Below are 24,475 nucleotides of genomic sequence, written 5' to 3' on the forward strand. Positions count from 1 at the left end.
AGCTCATGCTGCCCCTCTCCGCAGTTCGAGGACGAGATCCTGCACAAGCTGGACAGCGAAGTGGAGGGAGGCCGTGGGGACGAGCAGTACAAGCAGCTGTTCCAGAGCATGTGAGTCTCCGCCCAGCCTGGCCCCTGCCTCCCCTCACACCTGCCCCTGTCTGGCCCCTCCTACAGCCGTGCGCACCTTCCCCACGTGCCCCTGCTGCTGTGTCCTGGAATCACCCTCAGCAGCTGCCAGCCGGAGTGCTGGGACCAAGGATGAGTCTGTCACTGCCAGCTCTGCCCCACGGGCGCCCCGGGAGCTCCGTCCCTCGCCCTCGCCCCACTGACAAACTGGAGCCCCGCACAGTAAGCACTCCTGCCCCACAGCGCCCCCTGCTGGGAGAGGCCGGGGCTGGAGGAGCCGGGAGCTCCCCCTACACCCAGCTCCTGCCCCGCTTCCCACAGCGCCCCCTGTTGGGAGAGGCCGGGGCTGGAGGAGCTGTCATTTGCCACGAGCAAGATATCCCCTTTTTGTTGCTGTGTGGAATGGGCCCAGCCTGCATCAGGCTCCAGGCCAGGGCAGAGGGGAACAGGGTTGTGAATCCTTCTTTTCTTCCCCAGCCTCCTCAGCTGCTGCAGGAATCACCCTGAGCTGGCAAAGCCCAGTGAGAACTTCGTGGCCCTGGTCACGGGCCTCCTGGAGCGGCTGCTGGACTATCGCACTGTCATGAACGACGAGAACAAGACCTACAGCATGAGTTGCACCGTCAACCTGCTGGTGGGTCCCTGGCTGCGCGCCCCCCCTGGGCAGCCCAGCGTCTGCCCGGGCAGCTCGCGCGCCCCCCTGGGCAGCCCAGCGTCTGCCCGGGCAGCTCGCGCGCCCCAGACAGCGCGATGGGCCTGCCATGCCCTCTGGTGCATGAGGCCGTGTGGCCAGACGGGACACATGGTGACAAGGGAGGCTTCTCTGCTGCTGCCCTTGGGACTGAGGGGGGACCGGACATGGCCCATCTGGGGAAGGCAGAGACACGTCCTGTCTCTCAGGCACCAGCCCCCCTTCCTTGGAGCACATGTGGGGATGGACTTCCCATTCCCTTTCGGGCCCCAGGGCTATTGCAGCCCCCTCCCACACAAGTCTGCTAGGGCCCCTCCCTTGCTCCCCCAGGTATCCCCTGCTGTACCCGAGCCCTGAGAACTGGCCCCTGACATGGCTGGTAGCAGGGACATTTACACGGTGCAGTGGCTTCAGCGGGAGAGGCTGGGAACCCTGCCCAGACACCCCACAGCCCCATGGGTAGGGGTGACCCGTGTTCAAATCCCTGCTCTACGTCTGGCAGAGGGGGAATTGAACCTGGGGCTCCCAAAGCTGGGGGAGTGCTGGAACCAACTGGCCTGGCCTAGGCGCTACTCTGCAGCCGGGGTCAGTGCTGTGAGGGCCAGGTTGGGGGAGGTTGGCGCCTACAGCCCTTGGAAGGGCAGGACTGAGACCTCACCCTTCTGGTCAGTATCTCCCATTGGCTAGTTCCGGCAGCTCCCCACCTATCACTGGCTTCTGTGGGACCCACTCTCAGGGGCCTGGCTCTCCCCATCCATTGTGTGGGGAGCTGGGCACCCTCTTCTGGGCTGCAGATCCCACGAGGTAGCAGGTGCCTACACACAAGCACCAATGTCCCTCTGTGGATCTAGCCCAGAGCTCTTTAGTACCTCCTCCGCCAGTCACCTTCCTCCTTCTGCTCTTCCTTCCCCAGAACTTCTACAAGGAGATTGACCGCCAGGCCATGTACATCAGGTGAGAGCTGTGTGTCCCAGGGATCCAAGAGAGCTGTGTGTCCCAGGGGTCCGTGAGAGCCATGTGCCCCGGGGGTCTGTGAGAGCTGTGCCCCAGGATTCTGTCCCTATATGCCCAGGCAGGGCCCATCCCATCTCCACCAAAGCGTCCTGTGGCCTCCACTCCAATGGGCTTCACTCACAAGCAGAATAAGATGGTTCTTCTCAGTACCTGCCCTGCAGCCCCCTAGGTGCATCATGCCCTGGAACAAAGGTTCAGCAGTTAGAAAGAGGCCCTCGGGGGCCCCTGTGCAGCTGCTGTGGGTGGATTTGCACAGGGGCCACTGGCTGGAAGTTAATACCCGCCCTGAGGATGGTGCCAGGAAGGGACAGGACGGGCTCCCAGAGCCAGGCAGGCTCCCCGAGGTTCATGGACTAGGTCTAGCTCTCTGCTGTCTGGCTGTGCAGGGCCCAGGCACTGCTTCTTCCTTGAGTGATGTCTCTGTGGGTGTTCCACTTCAGGTGATGGTGCATCCCTGCGCCTTTGCTCAGAGAGTTTTAGTAACCATGTCTGTGCAGGTCGCGCATGCACAGTGTTTGCCTCATGGCGCCGTTAGCACCTCATCTAGAGCGTGCAACCCGGACCCCTCATTTCCTTCTCAACCATCCCCAGCCTGGGACAGAGCCTTTAGCCATCCCATTACACTTAGGTAGTACTCTCTTAGATAGTTTAAAATAGGATAGGAAGCATAAGTTTCATTTTTTAGTAAATTACTTACTCCTTTTCTTCCTAAAAAAAAAAAAAAGAATAGTTTAATTCTTTTCTCCCTTAGGATAGTTAGGATAGATATTGTGAACTGACAAAAATGCCGGATTCACCAGTTTTCAAACGCTGCACAACATGCAGAGAAGTGATGCTGGTATCCAATTGTCACGGAGTCCCTGGGCGATGCTCTGGAACTGCTCCCCATGAAGCCAGTCAGGACTCTGGGGAAGTCTCCTTTTGATGATCTCTGCTGGGAAGCAGTTTCCTGCCCCCGATCAGAGGTGTTCCATAGTGATTTCTCCATCAAGATGAGTTTTAGCCTCAGGTCTCTATGAGCCCAGTTATTACAATGGGCACATTTCTGGGGTATGTGCATCTCCCCCAAGCAACGGACACATTGAGTGTGTCCGTTGGTGTGACGAAGTGAGACTGTTATTAATGTTTACTCTGAATAGTGTGGGGGTGCCTCAGTTCTTAAGTTTCTAGGTGGTGGGGTAAGGGTGTATGATCGTAGCAGAGCCCTAGAGGGCAGGTGTGTGCAGGGGTCTGGACACAGAGAATGGCTGACACCCTGTTTCCTGGCAACTGATGGCCTGGGCCCTTCCCCCCTGCAAGGTGAGAGCTAAAGGGTTGGAGACCAAAGGAATCAGGTGACCTCCTGGCCCGGGAAAGGGGAAAGCCTAGAGGAGGAGGGGCTGGAGGGAGTTCAATATCTTCATAAATGATCTGAAGGATGGTGTGGATTGCACTCTCAGCAAATTTGCGGATGATACTAAACTGGGAGGAGTGGTAGATACGCTGGAGGGCAGGGATAGGATACAGAGGGACCTAGACAAATTGGAGGATTGGGCCAAAAGAAACCTGATGAGGTTCAATAAGGATAAGTGCAGGGTCCTGCACTTAGGACGGAAGAACCCAATGCACAGCTACAGACTAGGGACCGAATGGCTAGGCAGCAGTTCTGCGGAAAAGGACCTAGGGGTTACAGTGGACGAGAAGCTGGATATGAGTCAGCAGTGTGCCCTTGTTGCCAGGAAGGCCAATGGCATTTTGGGATGTATAGGTAGGGGCATTGGCAGCAGATCGAGGGATGTGATCGTTCCGCTCTATTTGACACTGGTGAGGCCTCATCTGGAGTACTGTGTCCAGTTCTCTGCCCCACACTACAAGAAGGACGTGGATAAATTGGAGAGAGTCCAGCGAAGGGCAACAAAAATGATTAGGGGTCTGGAACACATGACTTATGAGGAGAGGCTGAGGGAACGGGGATTGTTTTTAGTCTGCAGAAGAGAAGAATGAGGGGGGATTTGATAGCTGCTTTCAACTACCTGAGAGGTGGTTCCAGAGAGGATGGTTCTAGACTATTCTCAGTGGTAGAAGAAGACAGGACAAGGAGTAATGGTCTCAAGTTGCAGTGGGGGAGGTTTAGGTTGGATATTAGGAAAAACTTTTTCACTAGGAGGGTGGTGAAACACTGGAATGCGTTACCTAGGGAGGTGGTAGAATCTCGTTCCTTGGAAGTTTTTAAGGTCAGGCTTGACAAAGCCCTGGCTGGGATGATTTGATTGGGGATTGGTCCTGCTTTGAGCAGGGGGTTGGACTAGATGACCTCCTGAGGTCCCTTCTAACCCTGATATTCTATGATTCTGTGATTCTATGAGTTTCAGTTTGGGGCTGGCTGGGACATGGAGTGAAGTGCAGACGTGGTTGTCTGGCTCACTGCCCCCCAAAATGGACCCAGCTGAGGAGTCCAGTTCTCTGCACCTACAAGCTCTGTTTTAGACCATGTTCCTGTTGTCTAATAAACCTCTGTTTTACTGGCTGGCTGAGAGTCCCGTCTGACTGCGGAGTTGGGGGGCAGGACCCTCTTGCTTCCCCAGGACCCCGCCTGGGCGGACTCGCTGTGGGAAGCACACAGAGGGGCAGAGGATGCTGAATGCTCTGAGGTCAGACCCAGGAAGGTGGAAGCTGTGTGTCCTGAAGACAGGTTGCTCACAGAAAGGCATTTTAATGGCAAGGTCTCCTGAGACCCATTCCTCAAAAATTGGCAAGAAAACAAGCATCCTCATTACCTCACAGAGAGCAGAACAAAAGGAAATGGTCTCCCACCAGATTGCTCTCCTTGGTGTCGACCACACAGCTGATCAGCACTTAAAACTCTCCGGGAACCTCCAGCACCACCTGTGCAGTGGCCTCTGCCGAAACACAGCGCTCCTGTGCAGAGTCAAGGGGCTCTAAGCCTACGTCCTCCATCAAGGCACCATTGATGACGCTGAAGGAGACAGCACTGACAGCCATTCTGCCGACTATGCCGCCTCCCACTGTTACTATTACAATGGCGCCAACAAAGACCACAACAGCATCGGCACCGACTGCTACATCATCAACACAATCGGCACCGACCTCATTGGCACTGAAGCTCCTGGCGCCACACCATTTTCTGCGCCAGAAAGATCTATTTGTCTCCTTCATACCGGAGTCCCCACTTCTGGACATCGAGGACTCCCCGGTGCGCGTGGTACCAGAGCAACCGTTATCTCTGATAGCCCCTCCAATCTCAAGTGAAGAGGACAACAAGGAAAAAGGGATGTTCTCACCTCACTATTCCTCCCCGAATAGAACACCTATGACAGCTGGACCACTACGATCAAGGCCCACATAGGGGAACGAAATACCACCATGGTATTGGCATCCATGGATGGGACCACCCATGCCTTTCCCCGCGAACTGGCCATATTGGGACCCATGGGGGTCTTACAGAAGACACTACAACAGACCCCCCAGCCCACGTAGGGAAGGCATTAGATTTCCACCTTCACCATCTGTCAAGGTTCCTTCCCCACTCTGAACTCTAGGGTACAGATGTGAAGACCTGCATGAAAACCTCCTAAGCTTACTTTTACCAGCCTAGGTTAAAACTTCCCCGAGGTACAAACTATTTTACCTTTTGCCCTTGGACTTTCGCTGCCACCACCAAACGTCTAACCGGGTTTATTATTGGGAAAGAGTCATTTGGAAACGTCTTTCCCCCCAAAATCCTCACTGAAACCTTGCACCCCCCTTCCTGGGGAAGGTTTGATAAAAATCCTCACCGATTTGCATAGGTGACCACAGACCCAAACCCTTGGATCTTAAGAACAATGAAAAAAGCATTCAGTTTCTTACTAGAATAATTTTAATAGAAGAAAAAGTAAAAAGAATCACCTCTATAAAATCAGGATGGTAAATACCTTACAGGGTAACCAGATTCAAAACATAGAGAATCCCTCTAGGCAAAACCTTAAGTTACAAAAAGACCAAAAGACAGGAATATACATTCCATTCAGCACAGCTTATTTTCTCAGCCATTTAAAGAAATCATAATCTAACGCATATCTAGCTAGATTACTTACTAAATTCTAAGACTCCATTCCTGTTCTGTCCCCAGCAAAAGCATCACACAGACAGACCCAGACCCTTTATTCCCCCCCCCCCCCGTCCTCCAGCTTTGAAAGTATCTTGTCTCCTCATTGGTCATTTTGGTCAGGTGCCAGTGAGGTTATCCTAGCTTCTTACCCCCTTTACAGGTGAAAGGGCTTTTCCTCTGGCCAGGAGGGATTTTAAAGGTGTTTACCCTTCCCTTGGTATTTATGACACCGTCGGAGACTTTAACAACTGATCCAAGGGAGGATCCCATAGAAGAACAGGAAGAGTGTCTTGCACCTGACACTTCGCCAAACATTAATAACACATCCTCCTCTCCAGATGAGGCAATAATGCCCCCATCCCCAACCACCGCCGATGACAGCAACCACTTTCAGGATTTGTTCAAAAGGGTGGATGATGAACTAAAAATTCCTCTCGAAGAAGTACTGGGAGCCCAACATGTATTACTGGACATTTTGCAGACACCTTCACCATCCGAGATAGCGCTGCCAATCAATGGGGTGCTAATGGAACCTCCTAAACAGTACGGCAAACTCCATCCACCGTACCGCCCACCTGCAAGAGGGCTCACAAAAAGTACTACATCCCCTCACAGGGAACTGAATTTTTATTCACCCATCCAGCACCCAACTACTGGTTGTGGAGGCAGCCAGCCAGAGAGGGAAACAACAGCACAACTGATAAGGGCAGTAAGAGGTCGGACTTATTTGGCCGCAAAGTATATTCTTCCTCCACTCTCCAATTTAGGTGGCAAACTATGTGGCACTACTCGCCAGGTATAACCACAGAAACTGTGCAAAATTTTTGGACTTTATTAATGATATACCTGAGGAAAAAGAGACAAATTTAAATCACTGGTCTCGGAAGGGTAGCGAGGACAGACCTGCAGGCATCCCTAGATGTAGCAGACACAGCTACTAGATCTGCTGCTACCGCTGTGGTCATGCGATGGGCATCATGGTTGAACTCTTCAGGGTTACCCCAAGAAATACAATCTACAGACGAAGCCCTCCCATTTGATGGTGAAAAGCTCTTTGCAGCCAATCAAGTGCTGCACATCATGAAAGATTCACGGGCGACTCTTTGATCCCTAGGCATTTACATACCTTCCATAAAAAGGGGGACAGAATAGGTATCAGTCGTACCAGAGGAACAGATACTCACCATATCCACAACAACATCAGTGATCATACGAACAACAAAGACAGAGACAAAGACTCCAAAGATGCAGCGCCCCAAACTCCATCCAAACAGAAAATTTGAAGCCTTGGTTGAGGGTCTGAAGGACCTCCCCCATGCTACAGTGCTGACATCATCCATCCATCCATCCATCCATCCATCCATCCATCCAGCTGGAGACCATCTACTCCCCTCTAACTGAGATGATCTTCCATCACCATGGACAAATGAGCCCTAAAAGTCACCCACATGCGCTACGCCATCCTCTTAGTTTCTATACACCCCCACCCACTCCCCATCCCCATCCCTCTTCAGGAACCCCTCTCATGAGCACCTACTACGACGAGAGATAGATAACTATCTACAACTAAGTGCAGTGGAAGTAGTTCCCACTCAGCACAGGGGAAAGGTTTCTATTCCCACTATTTCGTAACACAGAAGAAAAACGGGAGATAGCGACTTATCCTGGATCTCAGACTACCGAACAAGTTTGTGAGAAAACAAAAGTTCAAGATGGTCACCTTAGCAACAATAACACCAGCACTGGAACAGGGGGACTGGTTTTCAGCCCTTGCCCTGGAAGATGCTTATTTTCATATTACAATACACCCCGCTCACAGATTTACCCTAGCAGATTTACACGAACCACTACCAATGCAAAGTCTGACCCTTTGATCTATCAACGACACCTCAAATCTTTTCCAAAATTCTCACGGTGGCAGCAGCACACCTAAGAAAACGAGGGATAATAATATTCCCTTACCTGGACGACTGCCTTCTAAAATCGCGCACTCGAATAGACGCCATCCAGACTACCCGACAGACAATAGACTTCTTCCAGAGTCTAGGCCTACAAATAAACAAGAACAAGTCAACCCTAGAGCCCGTCCAACAACTAGACTTTATCAGTGCTTACCTCGACTCAATGGAAGCAAAAGTCTCCCTAGATTCAACACAGTATCCAACCTCATATCTGTAGTAATGAGCAGCCCATATATATCAGCCCACATCTGCCTCCAACTTCTAGGTCACATGGCAGCATACACATGCATGGTGAAACATGCACAATTACACATGCAATGCCTTCAGGGATGGCTATGAACCATCTGCGGGCCCCACAAACATGGCCTAAACAGACGATTCACAGTGCCACTCAAAGTGAAGGAATCCCTAGAATGGTGGACACAACCCAACAATGTGTGGTCAGGAATCCTGTTCACACAGGAGCCACCGTCCCAAATGCTCACAACAGATGCCTCCCATAGGGTGGGGAGCCCATATGTAATAACACATAATTCAGGGACAGTGGTGCCCCAACAAAACATGGCTACACATAAATCTGTTGGAGCTCCGTGCAGTTCGCAATGCTTGTCTATATTTCCTACCGCTACTAAGGAACCAGAACATAAGAGTAATGACCAACAACATTGCATGCATGTTCTACATAGACAGGGAGGGGCCCGATCACTAGGCACCGAAGCCATAAAATTATGGAACTGGTGCATCCATCACAATATCAACATCTCTGCCTCTTACCTGCCTGGATCCCAGAACACCACAGCAGACAATTTACCCATAATCATGAATGGGAGATGAACAAGGAGATATTAGAGAACATACTCCAACAATGGGGACACCCAGTGATAGACCGTTTTGCGACAGCCCAAAACTGCAAATGCCCGCGATTCTGCTTGAGAGCAGGTTTGGGAACATGATCGATGCGGGATGCATTCCTAATCACATGGAACGCCTCTCTCCCATACGCATTCCCACCCCTACCTCCGTTATTGAAGGTGATACAGAAAATAAAGACAGACAAAGCGAGAGTCATCCTGATAGCCCTCACATGGCCAAGACAGACCTGGTATCCCTTCGTAACACGGATGGCAGCATGTGCTCCAATCACTCTCCTGCTTCACATGGACCTTCTAACACAGCACGAGGGTCAGATTCTCCATCCGAACCTAGAGATGCTCCACCTGAAAGCATGGCTCCTCTATGGTTCACTCAGGATGAATCAGGGTGTTCAGAACAAGTAAAACAAGTACTATTACACAATAGGAAATCTACTACTCATACGGCTTACCTACAGAAATGGAAGAGATTCACTGAGTGGTCCAACACCAAATAAATCTCACCGGTGTCAGCACCTCTTCCACTGATACTAGATTCCATTCTCAAGTTAAAAAACATTGGCCTATCCATAAGTTTGACCAAAGTGCACCTCGCAGTTATCACTGCCTTTCACCAAAAAATCGATGACACAATATTTGCACATCCAATCACTAAACGATTTCTTAGGGGCATAGAAACAATCTACCCAGAAGTGCGTCCACCTATACTATCTTGGGATCTAAACTTAGTTTTTAAAGGTCTCACTAGACCACCATTCGAACCCTTGGTGACCTGTTCCCTAGCACACTATCCGTAAAGTTTGCATTTTTAATAGCAATCACATCGGCTCGATGCGTGGGAGAAATAGGGGCTCTCTTGGCAGACCCCCCGTATACTATTTTTTTTTAAAGACAAAGTCACATTAAGGACCCATCCAAAATTCGTTCCTAAGATGATACCGTCCTTCCTTATAAATCAACCAAGACATCTCCCAGCATTCTTTCCCAAACCCCATGAGAACGCACTTGCAGCTGTCATGCACACCTTGGACATTAGATGAGCTTTAGCATTCTATCTAGACAGAACCAAATCCCCCAAATTCTTCATCTCCACCACGGAACAGTCCAAAGGAAACCCCATATCCTCCCAGAGAGACTCAAAATGGATATCTGGTTGCCAACTGAAGGGTATACAAACACCAGTGGGAACCAGATCACACTCTACCAGATCAATAGCATCATCAGTAGCATTTCTGCACAATGTCCCTCTCATAGACATATGTAAAGCTGCTACCTGGGCCTCCAAACACACCTTTGTGAAACACTACGCAGTTACACAGGGTCCAGAAGCAGACACCTGGCTAGGCCTAGCAATGCCATCCTCAATTAACCAACCAACTCCAAGCTCCTTCTGTCCTAAGGAGGGCACTGCTCTACAGTCATCTGGAGTGGAGCACCCACAGCGACAGCACTCGAAGAAGAAGAGAAGGTTAGTCACCTTGTGCAGTAACTGAGGTTCTTCGAGATGTCTCCACTACGCTCCTTCCACTCCTCTACTTTGGAGTTCGATACAGGACTCTGCTGTAGAGACGGAACTGTGGGGTCCCGGTCGTGCGCGCTAGAGGAGGTGCTAACGGCATCGTGAGGCAAACACCACACATGCACGACCCATATGGGCACTGCTACTAAACCTTTCTGAGCAAAGGCTCAGGGATGCACCCCCAGGGACACACATCTTGAAGAACCTCAGTGATGGCACAGGGTGAGTAACCTTCTCTTTCCTTTGCTGAGGCCAGCAGCTCTGTCCCAGGCAGCAGGGTCAGGAGGAGACTGGGCCACTTCCAGGTACTCTGTGGGAAGATCTACACTGGGAGGAGGCAGCTGTTGCCCTGGATCTGCCTGCACTTTGGGAGCTGATGCTGCGTAGCGATGCCCCATGCTCTGCAGGAGCCGAGGGCACTCTCTGAGCCAGGTCCCAGAACAACCCACCCCGGGAGTCTTGGCCTGGCACCGGGGCTCTTGGGGATGGCAGGCGGCGTTTCCAGACCCAGGTGAGCCGGAGCCCTGAGGACAAAGGCTCCCCACCATGAAAATGCTCTTTGGGCTAATTACCCTAGAGCTTCCCCCGGCCCCTCTGCACAGCTTGGCCCTGCCCCGCTGGGGAGGAGATGGAGGGAGAGTGGCTCTGGCTTTTCCTGGAGCCCATGTGACACCAGGGGCTGTGGGATCAGCTCTGGGCAGCCCTGAAGTCTCTGGGCAGTGCACAGACCAGTACACCAGGCACCACCTGGCCCGGGGGAAGCCTGGGAGAAGCTGCAGGGGTGCAGAGCCCTGTGCTATGCTGTGCAGCCATCAGGGCAAGGTGAGGCTGCTGCCATTTCCCCCACCCTGGGTATAGCCTATTATCAGCCCCACGGCGGTGTGAGCGGGCCGGGGACGTGGGCCCGGGTTAGCCAAGCCTCCCCTGTGGCCCAGCACGGGCACCACCCCACAGTGGAACCACAGAGAGCGCTAACCCCTGGCTGTATTCGCTTCCAGGTACCTGTACAAGCTCAAGGACCTGCACGTCAGCTACGAAAACTACACGGAGGCGGCCTACACCCTGCTGCTGCACGCGCGGCTCCTCAAGGTACGGGGGGGAGGGGACCTGCTGCTGCACGCGCGGCTCCTTGGGGCATGGGGGGACCCTGCTACTGTGCGTGTGGCTCCTCATGGTACTGGGCCGGGGGGCACCCTGCTTTCTCTTCAAGAGACATGTCCCAGCGGCTGCTCCATTTCAGGGAGAGTCTCAGCTCGCAGCATCCGTTCAGCCCACATGGGCGTCCTAGGCCTCCTTGTGCCACACAGCGAGGCTACGTGGGAGTACACAGGAGAACCGGCCTCTGTTCCTTCTCAACCGCTTTGGCCAGAGATGGATCCCAAATGTGCCTGGGCTTCTCTGCTTCTCTCTGGGACAAGGATGGCACAGTTCAGTACAGTTAGAGTTTGTTAGCTAAGTAGCCATGAGGTTGTTTTTTTCTCCTCATTTCTCCTGCTGGGAGTCTGGTTTCCCTGGCAGGACATTCCTGGCTCACCAGGCCATGCCTGGAACGACAGCCATGCCAAGCATGTCCATTGCGTGCGGGATCCCCACGTCCCCCAGAAGTGCAGCTTCTACCTGGCCCTCAAGGAAGAACAGGAAGATGAAACTCGGACTGTTCATGATGAAACGCTCCTGTCTGCCAGCATCTGAGTCAGGTCAGGAGAGATCCCCTGTACGCCTCTCTTCTGACAGACCCAGCGCCCGTCTGCCTCGGCGCAGGCTTCCCCTAAGAGAAGGAAGGGTTTGGGGGCTTCAGGGAAGGCCTCTAAAAAGAGGAACGCGGACTCTCACCGTGAGGAGCCAGCTCTGAAAAAGTCCAGGTCCCCAGCAAGATCCATGCTCTCCGGAGCCTCGACCTCGTGCCTCAGCACGATCGAGTGGAAGGACTCTGCCTCCGGTACAGCTGCAGAGTGCCCGAGCTCAAAGGAGACCGAGCTCTGGCAGGGCCTCGGTACACTCTGCCAGCAAGGAGGGCACAAGCAGTCGAGCTGAGCCTCGCCATCGGTACCAAGCAAGCAACAGCATCAGATCCCATGTCCATCAACACCAGTGTGCCCGCCCTCAATGGTACTGTCAGCTTTGTGGCCATCTCCTCGGCTACTGTGTCGGTGCTGGTCCCTACCTCTTGATAACGGATGAACCGGGGTCCCTGCGCCTCATGGTTACCAAGTGCATCTCAGTACCGAGACCCTGCTCTCTGGACCACTGTCCCTGGAACCACAGGACTCTCCACCGTTTTCGGCAGTTGCTCCTCCACTGGATGAGATGGACGAGGATGAAGGAGACTCAGTCTCCTCTGTTTCCTTTCAGGGGCCTCCAGCATATCCCTTCAGGAACCCATTCTGGGAGAGTCACGGGGAAGATCGGGCTCTGTAACAATGTGGCCTTTGGTGGGACAGAACTGAGAGTATCAGTTCAGGACAAATTGCTCAGAGCAAGGCAGTTACACCCCAAAGCTGCAGTTCCTTTACTATTAAGGCACACCAAACCAGCCAAACAGAGAGGACTTCGGTTTTACTGCACTGGCTAACCAGAAGTCATACAAGCAATTCCCTTAGACACTCGAATTTCCCAGTATCACCACCAGTGCCACTCATTATGGGGATGAATGGTTAGGAAAACCAATACCCCAGTAACAGAACAAAGGTTCCCTCGATCCCAAAGGACCAAGCCCCAGACCCAGGTCAATATACAAGTCAGATCTTACCCACAAATCACGCTGTTGCCAATCCTTTAGAACAGGGGTGGCCAACCTGTGGCTCCGGAGCCACGTGGGCTCTTCAGAAGTTAATATGCAGCTTCTTGTACAGACACCGACTCTGGGGCTGGAGCTACAGGCACCAGCTTTCCAGTGTACCAGGGGGTGCTCACTGCTCAAACCCTGGCTCTGCCACAGGCCCTGCCCCCACTCCACCCCTTCCCACCCCCTCCCCTGAGTCTGCCGTGCCCTCGCTCCTCCCCCTACCCCTCCGAGCCTCCTGCACGCCAGAAAACAGCTGATCGGGAGGTGCGGGGAACAAGGGGGAGGCTCTGATCGATGGGGCTGCCGGTGGGTGGGAGGCGCTGGGATTGGGGGTGGGGGAAGCTGATGTGGGGCTGCTGATGTATTACTGTGACTCTTTGGCAATGTACATTGGTAAATTCTGGCTCCTTCTTAGGCTCAGGTTGGCCACCCCTCCTTTAGACTCTAAAATTTAAAGGTTTATTCATAAAAAGAAAGAAATATAGATGAGAGCTAGAATTGGTTCAATGGAATCAACTGCATACAGTAATGGCAAAGTTCTTGGTTCAGGCTTGTAGCAGTGATGGAATAAACTGCAGGGTCAAATCAAGTTTCTGGAGAACATCCACAGCTGGGATGGGTCATTCAGTCCTTTATTCAGAGCTTCAGTTTGTAGCAAGGTTCCTCCAGAGGTAAGAAGCAGGACTGAAGACAAGATGGAGGAGATGCAGCTGCCTGTTATAGTCTCTTGCCATGCGGCCTGTGCTTCCTTTGTTCTAAAAACAAGCTGCTCACCACATGGCATGGAAAAACATTAGAGTTCTGTCCATAGGCAGGTCCCTGCATACCTTGCTGAGTCACAAGGTGTATCTGCCTTCTCTCAATGGGTCAGTTGTATAGCTGATGGTCCTTGATGGGCCATCAAGCAGGCTAGATAGTGCAGATGCCAAATTGTCTGGGGTGTCACCCAGAAGCATATCACAAGTTTGAAATACAGACAGTACAGAGCCAGTATTTATACCTTTAAATACAAAAATGATACATGCATACAGATAGCATACTCATAACCAGAAACTCATAACCTTTTCATGGACACCTTACGTGACCTCCTTTGTACAAGAGTTCGTGCAACTATAGGACCTTGGTTGCAACAATGATCTATACGGTCACAGTTCATGTCTATAACGTCACAGGCTCATTATTAAGAGTGGTGGAACCAACCCTGCATCCCCACACTTCCATATGGGCTCCCAGTGGCCATACTGGGCCTTCGGGCTGCTTATCAGCAACAACCTGCCAGACCACTGGTACTGTCTCATAGGGAGGCCAAGTTGTTCAAGCAGCCCCATCACAGGAGATGTTTGAGGAGCAGGAAGCTAAGGTGGAGAAGGAGGCCACCTCTCAAACACCTATTTCATCCTTGTCTCCGGATGAGGAAGTTATGCTTCTGCCACCAGCCATGGCCAATGAAATTCCCAGAAATCAAGACCTCCTAAAGAGGGCAACTGATGCCCTTCAAATTCCACTCAAAGAGGTTAAGGATTTGCAGCGCAAACCTCCCCTTTGATGGATATCCTGCAGTCAACAAGACTTAGAGGTGAAAGTAAGCTGGTACGGTCCAGTACAGTGTACCGGCAAGAGCCAGCATGCTGTGCCGGACCGGACCGGCTTCCCCAGGCAAGTGATTTAAAGGGCCCAGGGCCCCTGCAGCAGCCGGAGCCCCAGGCCCTTTAAATCTCCACCCAAGTCCCGGGGTAGCGGCAGCAGCCGGGAGCTCCTGGGGCTCTGTCGGTGATTTAAAGGGCCCGGAGCTCCATTGAGGTAGCAGTGGCTGGAGCCCCAGGCCCTTTAAATTGCCCCTGAGCCCCAGGGCTCCCAGACGCCTCTGCAGCTGGAGCCCCGGGGCCTTTAAATCTTGATTTAAAGGGCCCGGGTATTTAAAGGTCCCACCTCTTCCGGTTGAGGACACGCCCCCTACTCAGGACTGTGGTGTACCGGTAAGTCCTTTAAGTTACTTTCACCCCTGGGAACACCCCCCACGGTGGTGTTACCCATCAACAAGGTGCTCCTGGATCCGGTTATGCTGGTGCAGCAGACACCTGTCACTGTTCCACCCATATGTTACCAGGTGGATAAGGTGCTGTTCCCCTCAAGCATTCTGACTTTTTGTTCTCACACCCTCTTCCTAACTCGCTGGTGGAGGATGCGGTAAAGGAGCGGGGTAGACGGCACTTCTCGAAGGGCCAGTCTACACTAGAAGCGCTACGTCAGCATAACTGCACCGCTGCAGCGTGTCTGGTGAAGATGCTCTGTGCTGACGGGAGAGAGCTCCTCCTCTGTGAGAAGCCTAGTTACGTGGGCGGGAGAAGCTCTCCCACCAACGTAGCACTGTCCTAAGGGCCAGTGTAACTTACATCACTCGGGGGTGGCTTATTCACATGTCAGTTCTACCGAAGTAAGTGGTGGTGTAGACCTGGCCTAAGTCTGCACTGTATGGCAAGCACCCATTGGGCGAAAGGCTAATTCATCCACAGCCCTGCTATTCAGACTGGCAAACTATCAGGTGGTCATGGCCAGCTGTAACTTTACAAAAGATAACAGATTGACGGCTTTTATTGAACAGCTGCCACAAGGACACAGGGAGCAATTCCAGGCCATCATCTCCGAGGGTCAGTTGGTGGCCAGAACTGTGTTTCGAGCATCCTTAGATGCTGCGGACACTCTCCATGGCAATGGCACCAGATTGTTGGGAAGTACAGAACACTGTGGAGAATCTTCCTTGGATGGTCCTAAACTGTTCTGGGAGCCCACGGGTGAGTCCTTGCATGCACTAAAGGACTCTAGGCCTACTCTGCAATCCCTGGGCATGTACACACACCTACAAATAGGAGAAGGTTTAGTAGGTCACAGACTGCCCAGAGATCACATCCTGCTTGTTTTCCAGGTTCCACAGATCCACCGAACTCTCCCGGGACAACTCGGAGATCTCACAGAAACAGGGCTGCCCGACCACCCTCCAGGACCCCCCAGTCCTTTTCAAAGCAACAGTTTTGATGGGTTCGTCGAGGGTTTGAGTCCTCCCAGATCTCTGATTTTATGGCTGTGACCTTTGGCCCATCTTCCCCCTTTAGAGATTGTCTTCCCTATTTCCAACATGCTTGGAGGTGGATCACCACAGACCAGTGGGTCATAGAGGCCAGAATATGAGGCTGTGAGATCCATTTTACATCGCTCCTTCCCTCCCAGCCCCCTTCCCCATCCGTCTTCAGAGACCCTCTCACGGGCTTTTACTGAGACAAAAAGTGAAATCTCTCTCATGAGGAGCACTAGCCCTGGTCCTGCCTCCTCACAAGAGCAAAGGATTTTACTCCCAAGTATTTCCTTGTGCCAAAGAGGGATGGAGGGCAGAGACCAATCTAAGACTTCGAGACAAGTTGCTGAGATTTCGGACGTTCAGGTGACTCTGGCAGCTATAATTCCTTCACTGGAGGAGGGGGATTGGTTTTCAGCTGTTGACATGCAAGATTCCTATTTCCATATAGCAATACACCCATCGCACAGGAAATAGCTTCACTTGACCGTAGGCCAGGATCATTTCAAATACCCAGTGATTCCCTGCGGCCTTTTCTCAGCCCAGGGTGTTCTCAGAGGGGCTGGCAGGAGTGGCTGCTTACCTCCGACAAGAAGCAATCGTAGTCTGCGCAGATTTCAGTGGCTGCCTACTCCAGGACCATTCCTGCGAAGCAGTGCTACCTGCCACCCACCACCCCTCGCTCTGTTCCAGGGGTTGGGTCTGCAGCTGAATGTCAAATAGTCCCATTAACTCTGATATGGCAGATAGTTTACATGGGTGTATTTGGACTCGTTGACAGCCAGGGCCTACCTTCCCTTAGACAGATCTGTAATCTTGTCAGGTCTGGGATGGGCAATTCCAGGCTGCCTTTGGACCACAATAAGGAATGGTCGTCGGCTTCTGGGGCACGTGGCAGCTTGCACCATTGCACCTTTGCCTCTGCTGCTTCCAGGGTTGGCTCAGAACGACCTGTTCTCCAGTCAGAGGCACCCTGGACAGACAGTCGACGGCTCCTGCACAAGTGGAGGTCTCCCTTGGCTGGTGGAAGGATCAGCCCAGTGTCTGTGCAGGGATCCCTCTCTGTCACCCAGCCCTGCAAGTGACTTTAACACCAGACACATCGCTGTGGGCTGGGGACCCACCTCAGTGCCCTCTGACTCTGGGCCGATGGACAGCTCAGGAAACTAGACTGCACATCGATCTGTTGGAGCTCAGGGCTGTCCAGAATGCTGCCCCTGTCAGGGCCATGACAGACAATGCATCACGTGTTCTGTATCAATAAGCAGCCAGACCCCCTCCCTGTGCGCTGAAGCTGTGGAACTGGTGCCTCGCTCATCAGAGCCAAATCTCAGCAGTCTCCTTCCCAGGTATTGGGAGCACCACAGCACTACAAATGGGAGCTTGACACCCAAGTTCTCCACAGCATATTCCAACCTGTCCTCCGTTCCATTTGTCTATGAAGGTGGCTTTCTTAGTGGCCATCACTAAGGGTCGGGGAGACTGGTGATTTGGTAGCAGATTCTGTCTTTATGCTGTTCTTCAAGGACAAAGTGTCTTCACGTCACATGCTAAGTTCTTACCTAAGCTTCTGTCAAGGTTCCATCCTGACCAATCTATTGGTCCACCAGGGTTTTTCTGAAGCCACATGGTGCTCTGCAGGAAGCCTGTATTCATACCCTGGAGGTTAGACGGGCGTTGGCTTTCTACTGAGACAGGACCAAGCGAGTCTCCTAGGCTGTCCGTCTCCTTTGGGGTAGATTGAAGGGCTCCTCGCTCTCTGCTCAGACTATCGAGATGGCTGTCCGGGTGTATTAGCACTTGTGAGGATGCTGCAGGTATTCACCCCCAAAGGGCACTGCTAGCACATTCACCCGGATCACAGGCAACAGCTCCAGCACTGCTGCAGAACATGCCAGTATCTGAGCTCTGTAGGGCTGCTCCGTGGGCTTCAGTACATTACGTCCTGATCCGTGCCACCAGCACTCGGTTCTGCTGGGCTGTCTTCAGTTCTGGACTCCAAAGCTCCCTCCTCCCCTTGGGATATTGCTCGGGAGGCCCCGAAGTGGCATGCTGTGCAGATTGAGAAAGGGGGCTAAGCAATCCCCGGACAGAGGGAGGGAGCCCACTGAGGAGGAACCAGCTGTGCTGGGTGTATGAAGACAGGGAATTGGAAGCAGGGGGGCTGGGAGAAGGGAGGGGTGTTTGGAACCTGCAGTTACTGTCTGGGGAGGGGGAGTCGGGAGGCTGGTGAACCCAGAGGGGGAGGAAGCCAGGTAGGAATGGCTCAGGGAAAGTGGCAGCAAGGCCTGGGCAGGAACACACCTTGGCTGCTGATTTGAGAGTCCCTGAGCCGAACCTGGAGCAGAGGGGCCCGGGTTCCCCTGCCAGCTGCGGAGAGAGTGGCTCCTGGGCAGTGAATGGGCACACTGCTTGGGACTATGGGGAGACCCCCCTGAAAGGGGAACTGCGAGTGAGCTGGCAGAAGGCTAAGTCCCAAAGAGGCAGGGCAGCTGCTGGAGTGAGAGAGGGGCTGCAGAGCAGGAGAGCAGTGGAGAGACCGGCAGACCTGCAGGAAGGGGTGTTAGCCTCGTAGAGCTAGTCCCCAGAGCGGCCAGCAGGAGATGCTCTCCAGTGGGTGGCAGAGCGCGTCATCACACCCCCTATAGGGATGCTGCTGGAAGAAGAGGAGGTTACTCACATTTTCTTGGAGATGTGGCCCTGTGGGCACACCAGTCCCCCTCTGTGCCCTCTGCTTCGGGCTTTCCCCAGGGGCATTTAGGCAGGGAAGGAACTGAGAGCGGTTCTCCCACGCACCCCTGTGCAGCCTCCAGGTCTGGCACGAGGAGGCCAAGGGGGCAGGCATGGGCCCAATGAACACTGAGCTGGGAATTGCCACCCACGGGCTCGGGGGTGCCTGCGCCCTGATGTGAAGCCCCTGCCGGGATAGGCTTATCAGAGAGCTGCAGTCACTGCATGAGGTGAGGAACCTCTTCTGCATGGCCAGCTCCTCCAGGTGGGGGTGGGGGGGGATCCTGCTGCTGCATACGTGGCTCCTCAGGGTATGGGGGGGACGGGGACCCTGCTGCTGCACACGCAGCTTCTCGGGGGATGGGGACCCTGTGGCTGATTGGGGTTCTGGGAATGGGGGAAGCCCTCTGCGTGCTGGGGGGACAGAGTCAGGGTACCAGACCCAGAGCCCTGGGTGGGGGAGGCGGGGTATTGGACCCAGAGCCCTGGGGGAGTCAGGGGGAGCCCATCTCCTGCTGCTGCATGCCATGTGGGGGGGGCAATGGGTCTGTGGCGACGCGGGGTCTGTGTGCCTCTCCACAGTGGTCAGATGAGCCGAACACGGCCCCCATGCAGGGCTCCCATAGCCAGAGCCTGCACACCCAGCGCCAGCTGAAGGAGGCTCTCTACAACCAGATCATCCACTACTTTGACCAGGGCAAGGTGAGCGCAGGGGGGTACCCCTCTGTACCCCTCTTCCTATGGCCTGTACCCCTTCTGTGCAGCCCATACCCCCTTCCCCATGGCCCCATACCTCCTTCCCTGCAGCCTGTACCCCCTCTCCCCATGGCCCATACCTCCCTCCCCATGGCCTGTACCCCATCCCTGCAGCCCCTCCCCACGACCCCCTACCCCCTCTCCCTGCGGCCCGTACTCCTCTCCAGCACTGGCCCCAGGAGCTCTGATAGTTTCACCAGTTCCCCTCGTCCCCTGGGGGTCTGGGCACTGCCTCCCTCCAGGTGGGGCCTCCCAGAACATGGGCAGCCACTCAGGTGAGCTGGGTCCCAGCTCAGCCCTGGTGCAGGAGTGCCCCCTGCAGGATGCTGGTGAGACTGCAGCAGCTGCCAGCCCATGGCTCTAGTGGGCCCAGTCCAGCCGCAGCCCTGCCCGGGGGACGAGCCGCACCGCAAGTTCACTCCAGGCCTGTCTAGGCCCAACTGCCCCTACTGCGGCCATGCAGCTGCCATTCGCTGCCAAGGCCCGATCCCTGTGGCAGGGGTGCCCAGCATCCCATGCCACACTCTCCCCCACAGCCTGGGCCTGGCCTCTTCAGATGGGCTCATCACAGCCTCTCCCAGGGCCGGTCCCACAGCACAGCTGGTGGCCCCCTTGGCCTGGCAGAGCGGGGGCAGAACCTGCCCAGGCATTGACCCCTGTGCCCCAGCAGCGGATCAGTGGGTCCTGGAGGCAATGCCCAGAGCAGAGCTATGTAAGAAACACTCCCACCCCCCCTCCAGCCCCGTGGGTAGCCCCTGACTCTGTCCCCCGTCTCCCAGCAGATGTGGGAGGAGGCGATTCACATCTGCAAGGAGCTGGCCGAGCAGTACGAGAGTGAGGTCTTTGAGTACGAAATGCTGAGTGACATCCTGGTGAGTCCCCAGGGGGCGCTGCGCCTCAGAACTGAGTGTGCAAGGTGGGCTGCAGGCAGGGACGCTGTCAGCTCGCAGGGACTGGGAGCCCAGGGCTGGGAAGCAGGGGGCTGCAGGTCAGGAGTGAGAGGCACCCACAGAGCTTGGGGGAGCCCATGGCTGGGCTAGCAGGGGGCTGCCGGCTGGGATTGAGGGGCAGCAGCAGGACTGGGATAGGAGGGGACAGTTCTGGGGAGTTGGCAGAGCCGGTCTCCAATCTGGCTCCTCTTGGGTAGTGGCTTTGGGGTGAAACACAGTCTAACGGGGGTCGGGCCCCATCCTGTGTCTTGTAGCAGCGGGAGGCAAAGTTCTATGAGAACATCTTGAAGGTGCTGCGGCCCAGCCCAGACTACTTCGCCGTGGGCTACTACGGACAGGGCTTCCCCACGTTCCTGCGGGTAAGAGACCCCTGCCTCTCCTGGGGCCCATCACAGCCAACCACCCAGTCAGGCCAGCATCCCACCCTCTGCCAGCCCACAGCTGAGCACTGGCATGTGCTCCTGGGCCCCAGATGCCGGGTCGGTGTCGGCCCCTTTGACAGCCTTGGGCGAGGGCCCCCTGCTGATGGCCGAGCCCCAGACCCCGCCCTGCTCTTCTCCCCCTGCTGCCCCAGGGACCCTCCTCTGGAAAGTCCCCCACAGCCTGAGACCCCGCGGCCTGGGGACCCTGCCATGACTTCCCTGAGAGAGACTCCAATAGGGTCTGACAGCGGGGAAGGGCTGGGATAGTGGGGGAGGGGCCAAGGGGCAATGGCAGAGCAGGGTGTGGGGAGGAGGGTGAGGTAGTGGGGGAGGAGCCAGGCCAGGCCCCCGACTCCCTGCCAGCACCAGCTGATTCCTCCCCCACCTGCAATGGGCCAGGCTGGCCCCCCATCCCCCACCAGCACCAGCTGGTACCCCCCACCCACGCTAGGCCAGGCCATTGCAGCAGGGCTGAGCCAGGCAGGCACGGCCCTCGTGGGACAGGAGGACAGGGACACTGACCTTTCCCCCCACCCCCCAGAACAAGGTTTTCATTTACCGAGGCAAGGAGTATGAGCGCCGGGAGGACTTTGAGATGCGGCTGTTGACCCCCTTCCCCTACGCTGAGAAGCTGCAGACCACGTCCCCGCCGGAGCAGGACGTCACCGACTCGCTGGGCCAGTGTATCCTCCCCGTACCCAGGGAGGGGACTGGGGCTGTCCCGGTTCTGCGGCCAAGGCCCAGCTGTCTGGTGTCCCGGTGTAACGCACCCACCTCCTGGGTGTGGGATTCTGTCCCGTCTAGTGGCCCCAAACCACTTAGAGAGAGAGAAACTGTGGCTGCTAGAGCCTTAGCCAAGAGCCAGGTGGCTCTTAGCTCATGCGGTCAGAGGCTCATGCACTAAGCTCCAGAGGTCCCCGGTTCGATCCTGCTTGCCGACGACCGGGGTCTGTTGGTGTTACACGGGCACTGGAGCCTGGTAGAGTGTGTCCCCCGCCCCAAGCGCACCCCGCGTAGGCCAGAGTGTGCCCCACCGCGGGGCTTCCATTGTGCAGGAGTCCCAGCATGGGTCTTGCTGGGTGTGTTGGGCGCAGGGGTCCTGTGGGCCTCCCCAGCAGGGCTCAGCCTGGGACAGATCCGTGCTCTGGCTACTCCTTCACTCGGCCAAGATATCCAGTGCTTCACCGTGCAGCCCGTGGAGGAGGCCAGGGACCGATTCAGGGGCAGGAATGTCCCCGAGCAGATCGTCAAGTGAGTGCCCTGGGCCCAGAACCCCCAAGGAGGGCGTGCCAGTGCCCCCCCAGTACAGCCTTGGTGCCAGGAAGGATGCTTGGGGGCGTGGGTCCCCAGGCATGGGGAGGTAGTTCCCCAGGAGGGGGATGGGAGGGGTTTTCCCCGGGCATGGGGGGCAATTCCCCAGGTGCTTGGGGCGGTGGGGAAGTTGATGCAGGTCCTGGGACAGGGTGCGCTACATGGAGGGAGTGCCCCCGCCCCTCCCCATGCTGACCCCACCTTCCCCCTGCAGTTTCTATAAAGCCAACAACATCCAGCAGTTCAGCTACTCGCGGCCCTTCAGAAAAGGCCCGAAGGACCCTGACAACGAGTTTGCGGTGAGCCCATTCCTGGGGGAGCCCCATGCTTAGGGGGCATTGGTGGGGTGCCAGTGTGCCAGGGTGGGAGTGAGCAATGAGGGAATATGGGGGGCTGGGGCAGCATCAGTGGGAGCCCTGTGCTCTGGGAGGGGCGAGGGAGCATAGGGGGGACGGGCCCTGTACTCTGGGGGGGGCAAGGGAGCATTGAGGGGAGGGGCCCTGTGCTCTGGGGGGCAGGGGAGCGGTGGGGGCCCTGGGAAGGTGAGAGAGCATCGAGGGGAGTCCTGTGCTCTGGGGGGTCCGGGGGAGCGTTGAGGGGAGCCCTGTGCTCTGGGGGGCTGGGGGTTTCCCAGGTGGGAGGAGCTGTTCAGCTTCCCTCAGCCCAGGCCCATGTGATGACTGAGCTCTGACACCCCCCCCCAGACCATGTGGATCGAGAGAACGACCTTCGTGACAGCCTATCCGCTGCCTGGCATCCTGCGCTGGTTTATGGTCACAGCGACCACCAGGGTGAGGCCCTGGCAAGGGAGGAGCTGAGGGAGGAGGGAAGCGGGGGTGTGCTGAGCCAAGCCCCGGGCGGGGGGTGCCCTCCTCCGATGTTTAGTCCCCCCCACCCCGGCCTTTATTCTCGGCTGGGGTCTCTGCTCAGCTCCGGGCTGAGAGGCAGGAGACCCGGGAGTCACTGGAGCTGGCATTGTCTCTCCGACCCCCTGGTGCTCTGGCTCAGTTTCAGCCAGTTCCTTACTCTTGGTCTATCCTGAGAGCAAACTTTACCCCCCACCCCACGCTGGGGAGCCATGCAAGGTCTGGGGGAAACTGAGGCCCACATTCCCTCTTTGTCACACCTGGTTAAAGCTGGATTCAGTGTTCTCTGGCCAGTCCCGTCTGGCTGCCTGGTGAACTCCAGCGCTAGTGCAGGGAGAGGTGGCCCCTGCCCTGCTTGCGTAGGGCCTAGGGGAAGAAAGCCTGGCTTGCCCAGAAGTCCCCAGCCACAGGGTGTGGATGCAGCAGAGCCAGGACTTGGCCTCCCCATCCCTCCTCTCACTGAGTCTGGAAACGCCCTGCGTGTTGGGAGTGTCAACTGGAGACATGACCCTCGGAGCAGCTTGGACACAGGCAGGCGAGGTTTGCAGTAGGGTCCCTGTGGGGGATCACAGCCTGCCCAGCGTGGCCTGTTCTCAGGCGGGATTGTGGCAAGCCGGGGGGCCCCCCAGACCTCTGCAGCCACTAAACATCCCCCCTCCCCTGGCCCAGACCATCATCAGCCCCCTGGAAAATGCCATTGAGACCATGAAGAAAACCAATGAGAAAATCCTGACTGAAATCAACCGGCACCACAGCGAACCCAGCCTGCCTGTCAACCCGCTCTCCATGCTGCTCAACGGCATCGTGGACCCGGCCGTCATGGGTGGCTTCGCCAAGTATGAGACGGTGAGAGCTGGGAGGCTCGGGGTGGGGGGGGCAGAGAGCAGGCCTGCTGCTCTGCAGGGCTGACCCCAAACAAGGGGGCCTCACCACCTGCCTCCACTGAGCTGGTGTCATGCAGTGAGCACTGTAAAACATCACAGAGGAGTTATCGCCTATGGGGAGCCCAGGGCTGGGGCAGCAGGGGCTGCAGGTTGGGAGTGAGGAGCATCAGCAGGTGAGACAGGGCTGGGGCGGCAGGTGGGGATTTAGGAACATCAGCCGAGCTGGGGGAGCCCAAGGCTGTGGTACCAGGGGGTTGCAGGTTGGGAGTGAGGAGCATCAGCAGGTGAGACAGGGCTGGGGCGGTAGGTGGGGATTTGCGTAGGGCCTAGGGGAAGAAAGCCTGAGCCCCCTCCTGAACCCATAATCCCTCATTTCTGGCCCCACCCCAGAGCACGCACCCCCAGCCGAAGTCCTCACTGCCTCCC

General features: G+C 55.6%; 1 protein-coding gene across 1 annotated transcript in view; it reads left to right on the forward strand.

Annotated features, from left to right (window-relative positions):
- The window catches only part of LOC141986946 (dedicator of cytokinesis protein 2-like), a 334,430-nt gene that overhangs the window by 294,755 nt on the left and 15,200 nt on the right, over positions 1 to 24,475 (forward strand). The window contains exons 35-46 of the mRNA XM_074952036.1: positions 25 to 110; positions 606 to 762; positions 1,733 to 1,773; positions 11,274 to 11,364; positions 19,443 to 19,562; positions 20,399 to 20,488; positions 20,821 to 20,925; positions 21,530 to 21,671; positions 22,158 to 22,239; positions 22,514 to 22,598; positions 23,004 to 23,090; positions 23,835 to 24,011. Of these exons, the coding sequence (XP_074808137.1) occupies positions 25 to 110; positions 606 to 762; positions 1,733 to 1,773; positions 11,274 to 11,364; positions 19,443 to 19,562; positions 20,399 to 20,488; positions 20,821 to 20,925; positions 21,530 to 21,671; positions 22,158 to 22,239; positions 22,514 to 22,598; positions 23,004 to 23,090; positions 23,835 to 24,011 (1,263 nt within the window). The remainder of the gene's footprint in view (positions 1 to 24; positions 111 to 605; positions 763 to 1,732; positions 1,774 to 11,273; positions 11,365 to 19,442; positions 19,563 to 20,398; positions 20,489 to 20,820; positions 20,926 to 21,529; positions 21,672 to 22,157; positions 22,240 to 22,513; positions 22,599 to 23,003; positions 23,091 to 23,834; positions 24,012 to 24,475) is intronic.

This window comes from Natator depressus, chromosome 4 (assembly GCF_965152275.1).
Source record: "Natator depressus isolate rNatDep1 chromosome 4, rNatDep2.hap1, whole genome shotgun sequence".
NCBI lineage: Eukaryota > Metazoa > Chordata > Testudines > Cheloniidae > Natator > Natator depressus.